Below are 7,226 nucleotides of genomic sequence, written 5' to 3'. Positions count from 1 at the left end.
TAGTATGGAAAATGACATAATAGAATATGCCAAAGATTACTTTAATTAAAATAAAGCAGTATTTACAAACTAAAGAGGCATTCTACATGTCTTTTGTTAATTAAGCTTGAAATGCATATGCAACATTCTTCTTTAAATACAACTTAAGAATTGAATGAACAATATCCTCAAATTTTTAAGTTGACTTTTTTAATGATATTTAATAGCAACTTATTAAACTTTGTGCAAAGTCCAAATACAAATAAAGACTTAAAATTTTTAACTTACCAAAGGAGATTATTTCTTTGTCACAAAATAAGGAATTAAGTTGATGAGCCCTATTGACCAAGAAATGAAGATGCAGTTATTTACTTTAAAAATATGACATTCATGCCAAGCTAGGTTTTACAACCTTTTTCTGTTCACTATCAGCACTCAAGCCAAGGCCAAAAATGTTGCCATTTTACTTAAACGAAGAACACAAAATGTAGAAAGTGTACTCTGAGCACTCGCAAAAAGAGGCCAGTATTCAAAAAATGGAGCAAGGAACTTACAGCTCAGAAACTAACTCTCTAGAATCTAAACGAGTGAAAATACCCGAACGTTCACTGCAAATCTAGAAAAAGCTCAGATTGAGAGGGTCAAAACAGCACTTAATGCCAGATCTAACAGAGGCTTACATGACTTGAAGCAAAAGTTTCTCAAAATTGTCTTGCTTTGATGCGGAGATCTTCATTGAGGCATCACCTTGTCGGTGATTTGATACGCCAGAAGACATTGCAAGCCTTGATGTTGGACTAAGAATATCGGTGACGATTCCATTCTAAATTGTCAGGTTCCACTTTGCTTGATTTGATTCGATCTACATGAACTTGTTACCGACCAGCATAAGAAACTGTTCAATTTATGTTACAGACGTAGCCTGTGACCTGGCCACTTCGATATCCGCGTTAATTTCGATCTATGATTCGCTCCACTGCCTATCTCCCAAGATTCTTGGGCAACACCTGTGAGGCTATTTCCTTCTTGATTACATACCATCAAGGTTACTGAGGATTCAGTTCAAATGTCAACTGAATCGACTGTTTTAGCAGAGGGCAAACTAGAAATAATGAGCAGAATAAGGGTTGGTCTGACCGAAATGAGGTGGTTTGACAGGTAGTCTTCTTTCACATGGTGGGAGTGTTTGAAGGTTATTGTAACTGCGATAGGTAGTTATACACACGGGAGGTTAGGAACAAAGCTTAACCACCCAGATATTAGAAAAATCTTAGGGTATCTGGGAGAAGTTACGATCCATGTAAATGCTGTTAGGATCCTGTCTGCACTTTTCCCAGTGCACAAGCTTGCATAAAAACCCCATGACCTGTAATGACGGAACACCACAATATTAGTGACCATTCCATCTATTCTGCATAAGGTGGAATTTGTTGTCTTAATGAGGTACGGGTCCTGAATGTATTGTAGGGCTTCAAGAGTTACAAACCTCAGATGGATCTCGGAGAGAAAATTTTGCTTCAGTCGGTTTGGCTACAGAAGACACCAAAATACTGCAGCCGTATTTTGTCGAATTGACTACCTGGAAATTATAATCATGAATAAGTATTAAGAAAAGAAAAGAAAAGAAAAACCATTACGCTTCTATAGTTGTTGAACAAAAAATAGTACTTTTGTATTTAGGGGAACTGAAAAATCAAGATAAATAAATATCCTTGTGAGCAGTATGACTACTTAAAGAAGAAAACATGTAAACATATGTTCAACTTCTGAGTGAAAAGCATTGCCAAAAGAATGATCTCAATGCAGAAAAAGAACAATAGAAGACACCAGGTGGAAGGTAGATGGTGCCTACCTTGAATGCATCTTCATCAGTCTTATCATCTCCAAGATATAGTGGAATTAGATCATTTGTATCTTGAAACCCTGCAGGTTAAGTTTCACAAGATTAAGTTATTCTGTATAAAAACAACAACAACAATAAATAAATAAATAAATAAAATTAAAAGAGATAAAAAATAAATAACATCGTCATATATGTATTCATTGGCTTGAAACGAAAACACTACATAATAACCCATTAATATATAACAGTTCTCACCAAGAGACTTAAGCAGAAACTCCACAGCTTTACCCTTATCCCATTCAATAGAGGGTCGAACCTCCAAAACCTGCCAGAAAGACAATGGGGTCGATCTCTGAGACACAGAACCATAGCGTGCACAACAATACAAGTGCAATTAATGGCAAACAGATGCACAAACGACAAGAACTTATGTATCATACCTTCCGGCCATGTGTCAAACTCAAAGTTGGAAACTCTTTCATAACATTCCCTACCCGCTCAGCAAGTCCCTCCCAAAGCTGTGCAGGACAACCGTAACAAAATAAGCAGATTAAGGTTGGAGTTTTAACTTAACTTCCACATAACCAGATATATTCCAACTCTCAATGCAAGATGGTTGAAAATATTAGACAGTAGAAGGATTTATACGCATTTAGGGATTGATAAACAAACCTCCTCTTTCACCCGTCGGAAGTGCACTGACACGCAAAATTTGTTATTCTCCACCTTCGCGCCCTTCACCATTTTGGTATTTTCAATCAAAGCGGTAGTAACCTGGAGAGAAGACACGCCTAAGAATCAGGCTTCCGTATAAAAATTCTCATTCGCCTCCATATTATAAATGCGAAACGCGATGCTACAGTTAATAACTTTTCCTAAAACTAAGGTATAGAAAATTTACCTTGTTGATGAGCGGCAGAAATTCACTGGCTGGCTGAAAGTTAGTTGCATCATTTCCCTGTAGACAAACAACAAAAGGTTAAGTGTGAAGAAGGTAATTACCAGATAACTATGTCGAATGAAAGAGATAAAAACAGCCGATTGTGGCCTGCGTCAACAGCTGCAGACAGCTGCTAGATTGTCAATGTTTTATACCTTCTTGTCTCTGGACTTGGTTCCCTTCACCCGAAAACCATCAGAGATATTCGATGGTCCCTGAATGTCCATGCCATGACTCCCAGCATAATACAATTCTGATAATCGCACAAAATCGTACACCTGCACCAACAATGTTGCAATTGAGAGCGTAGCATTTCCAACGACGTATCCCTCTCGTCTTAAATAGACACAATCTACAACTAAAGAATATTTTCTTCAAGGAAATGTTAAGAAAGAAATAGATTGGACAAGAGAGTTACTATTTGATTCGAAATCAGAACCGATGTCCTATAAATACCTTCGGTCGTGATCTTCCACTAATCACCGCAGTTGGAAAGCAAGACGCCACTTCTTTGACAGTAGCTCGCATCTGTTGGACACAAGATCATTTCACTATTGGTCTCAAGTAAATGAGTTAACTCACAAATCACATATGTTTCGAATCTGGTTCAGGAGTTTATACACAAAATGTGTGTTGGTTTAATCATGATGTAACAATGATACATTATTTACTGAATATGAACATTTAAAAAGCACCGGGTATCACTGAATGGCCGTCAGTACTACCCTTTCCATCGCTTAACAAAATACTTAAAAATGTACTGACCTCGGCTGACATGAAAGCCCGTTCAGGATCCTCCACAATGGGTGAAAGTGTTCCGTCATAATCAAGGAATACCACGATTTGCTTGTTGTGCGACTGCTTGATCACTCTGTCGAACGAGCTCAAAGCTGAGGGATGATCTTCCTGCGGACCTCAAGATGAATGTAAGTATGCATAAAGTTCACAGAACATGCTTGTATGCATCCATGATAAGGTGCACTAAAGATTAAGACAAAAAAAAAAAACAAAAACAAAAAATAAAAAAACAAAAAGTATGTTAAAGGCGCGAAGCCAACGCAGTCACGAAAACATCAATCAAAACGAGTACCACAGGTAAACATAATGATGCCGGAAACAAAGCGCGGAGATGCTTACGAGCCAAGATTTATAGATAGCAGCTTCAAGGTCGAATAACTCAGGAGTATCCCCGGGAAGTGAGCGAATAGGAGGCGGTGATTGAGCCCTCATTCCATCGATCCATGTATGAACACTGCCTCTGCCAGGGAAAGAGTTATGCTTTTTCGGCAGCACGATGGGAATGGGCATAGAGCAGCCAGAGCTCGCACTCAGAACTGACGACTTCGAAGGGGATGTAGGTATCACAGAAGCGACTGACAACGAAGGTCCGCACGAGGAGGTTGGAGGTTCTGCACATAATGCTGACCGCTTGGACCGTAAAGCCATGCCTCCGACAAAAGTCTCTCCGAAACTAGGACAGCTTGCTCGTAGCAATCCTTCCGATCCTTCAAAATCTCCGTGGTATCTATCAAAGCTACCATTAGCCTCGCTCACTTTAAGTACCATGATAGAAGCGGCTTGCAGCTTCCAAAAATTGAAGCAGTAGTCACTTACGTGACATGAAGGTTCCACTTGGCGGAATAGTTCTCTCAACTTTCAGAGTACTTTTAACAAACAGATCGACTAATACCTGCACTAAAAATATTAGAGGCAAACGCTAGTTCGGTTCGCTCTGCATGCCCTGGAAGATACACATGATATTTAATAAGACACTCTTACTCCAGTAAATTGAGGAATAAGTTGAAGTTGCGTTGTCGCGTTATGCAAGCAGACAACGAGTTCCGGTATTAACGAAGTGCAAATCAGACTCGGTAAAAGAAAATCCGAATCTGTTAGGGGAATTCGGCAGCCTTCACTCTCATGATCATGATGGTACAGTCGTCCTCAATTTTCATGCACTGGGACAGGAACTGCAACAAAGTAAACACAAAATGTGAAATCAGATCCAGTCCATCAGTACGTATGTGGTTTGAAACATCAAAATACAACAAATTGCATCTCATTTTCAGAACCATACCCCTTCGGCACAATGATAAAGTAGATCACGAAGTGCACTGTTGAGGTAGTTAGACAAAGAGCGCGTGCTCTAGAAGTAACCAAGGCTGCCGCAACTAGAGAAGCTTTATCTGATCGCAATCATACGAGAATGGTAGAGGTTGCTAACCACTGACTAGTCAAGTACTCCTCTAATATTTGATCTTTTTGATGTGCCTGTAGACTAACAAATATGACGGCGTCGTGAGATACGTGGAGTAATGACGTCGAATATGGTGAAATATTTCAGTACGCTTGCTGAGTCCTTGTAAAGAACCAGACATTTTAGCTTCTACAGCAAGCTTGCACTTGAAATCACTATCCACAGCGTGAATAACAATCACTGCTTGCGGTTGACATATCTAAGAAACAGAATAACCATGAAGTCAGATCTTCAAGAACTGGAGTCACAACGACACTCTCAACTGTGGCAGGGCACGAAGGATTCTCCAAACTAAATGTATAGAGTGTAAGATTGCAGCATCAAAACATTGCATGAAACCTTCTCACTCAATGAAGGTAAGGAATAAATGTCGGCACTGACAAACAGCTTCCAGAAATTCCTAATCGAGTGAAATTTTAACTTCAGCTCTGTATCCCGATGCTGGGTGAATCCTCTCATTGAATCATGCACCAGAAGAGAATGAAAGAGCATGGAGGCACTTCTGGTAGTTTTTTCATGAAGGAAGAACTCGTTAGTGTGGTTGTGAGACACAATAGAGCAGATGAGGAAGAGTGCCTACCAACCAATGATGTGTCCAGTGCAAAATTCAACAAACAACAGTGTGAGGAGAGCAGCGCACAAACACCGCACTATGCGAATCGCAGTGTCGACGCGTGCACACTAGAACGTGAGGGCAAGAATTTAACGACTGCCAGCGAATTGCTCCACTCCTCACCAACACCAGGGGAAGAACCAAACAAACCACTCCACCGAGTTGAAGTTGCAAAGCAGGGGCAATCTCAAATTCGTTAACTGCAAACCACAAGAAGAAGAAAGTGAGCATTAAGATGGCCCCAACCTGGCAAGGATAATTTTATGCTCCCTCGATCCCAACCGAACCGTCGACTGACATCCCCCAATGCAGAGTCCAGACAGACATCAGCGAGTACGAGTTCGTCAGTGGGTCAGCAACACCCGTCACTAAAGTCAGAGATCAGTCAGCCCCAGCACTATGTAATATAGTGCGGACAGACACCACCCGCTGTGATCACACCAAGCACCCACTGGCCACCCCTTCCCCAGACTCGCGGTGTCTGAACTCCTTCCGAACCAACCCTGCCACCTCGCGTAATTTCTGTGCCGCCAAATCACGCTCAACCGCCCGTCCTGCACAGTGTACGCAATTTAATGCCTCCTCTCTCCATCATCCGTTACCACTGCTTCCCATCTTCTCTACTACACCTCCATCCATTCTCCTGGCATCTTCTTTCCTACACCCTTACGATTTCCTTGTCCAACTCCCCAAAAAACTGCCAAAAATCTTCCAAAAACGACCGGTGCAAAAGACAATGGCGCAGTCCGTTGTTGCGGAACCGCTGTCAACGCTGTAATCGCATACGATACGAAAGAATCTTCTGTCTCACAGCATCCGAAGACTCAACATACACCACTTCTCTCCCGCCTTCAAAACACCTATATCATGCACTGACAGCTCCGCTCCTGTGTCTCTCTCTCTGCCTCTACCTCTACAACTACTCTGCACCTACGGTCGACGTACACGGATTAGAAAATTAACGATGCTGATTACTATCATCAATTAGCTCAGAAAGGAGCTTAAAACGAGGTTAGATAGATAGAGACTGGCCAACAAGGCGGGGGCGGTTCCTCCGAAGGGCCGAGATCCTACGGAGGGGGGGTGGTGTTCCTGTGGATGTGAGATGTTTGACAGATGGTTGAGTGGCTTGACTGGTGACTTCCGCATCGCGCGGGCTCCTGCATGGGGTTCACAGCCGGAGACTGCTATTGCTTCCTCTTCCTTCGTGTTTTTATCATCCGCGCTTTTCATCCATCTTCATTCTTTTTGGCATTTCCGATTCTCGTTCACATCCCCTCATCCTTCGGTGCTCATCCTTTTGCTTAATCTTGTCCCTAATATCACATTAATGAACAATTTCAACTTAACCCTAGTGCGTATTCCTAAATATGTTACATTGGTTGTATGGTTCCTACAAATCTCATATCAATTTAAAAACACTATTTGAATAGTAAATATGGGGTACTTAATTTAGATCATATGATGCACTGATATGGGGCTTTTCTTGGTGAATTTTAACACAACTGGGGTGTACCTGTCAAATAAAAATCTTTTATAAAACTGACATGGCATAGAATCCTGCGCAGCAAGGAAATATTGCTGAGCTGGAGTC

At 41.4% G+C, this 7,226-nt stretch overlaps 1 protein-coding gene across 10 annotated transcripts; it reads right to left on the bottom strand.

Moving 5' to 3' along the window:
* Positions 1-423: 423 nt before the first annotated feature.
* On the bottom strand, positions 424-6,021 carry LOC112287545 (putative trehalose-phosphate phosphatase H). 10 transcript variants are annotated; one of them, XM_090253895.1, is made up of 13 exons: positions 5,879-6,021; positions 4,840-5,040; positions 3,900-4,732; positions 3,528-3,668; positions 3,219-3,290; positions 2,918-3,040; positions 2,724-2,780; positions 2,495-2,596; positions 2,263-2,340; positions 2,078-2,147; positions 1,832-1,902; positions 1,466-1,558; positions 424-1,345 (listed from the first exon to the last, which is right to left on the bottom strand). In XM_090253895.1, the coding sequence occupies exons 3-13, from the start codon at positions 4,326-4,328 to the stop codon at positions 1,250-1,252; spliced, it is 1,332 nt and encodes a 443-aa protein (XP_090110021.1). In that variant the 5' UTR covers positions 4,329-4,732; positions 4,840-5,040; positions 5,879-6,021; the 3' UTR covers positions 424-1,249. The 10 variants fall into 10 exon arrangements, with proteins under 10 accessions (XP_090110021.1, XP_090110020.1, XP_090110019.1 ...); XM_090253894.1 differs by having other exon boundaries at positions 4,987-5,040; XM_090253893.1 differs by having other exon boundaries at positions 4,840-5,218; positions 5,879-6,016.
* Between the last annotated feature and the right edge of the window lie 1,205 nt (positions 6,022-7,226).

This window comes from Physcomitrium patens, chromosome 10, assembly GCF_059467195.1.
Source record: "Physcomitrium patens ecotype Gransden chromosome 10, ASM5946719v1, whole genome shotgun sequence".
NCBI classification, from domain to species: domain Eukaryota; kingdom Viridiplantae; phylum Streptophyta; class Bryopsida; order Funariales; family Funariaceae; genus Physcomitrium; species Physcomitrium patens.
Note: the sequence above shows the minus strand (reverse complement) of the source record. Positions and strands in the feature narration are given on the sequence as shown.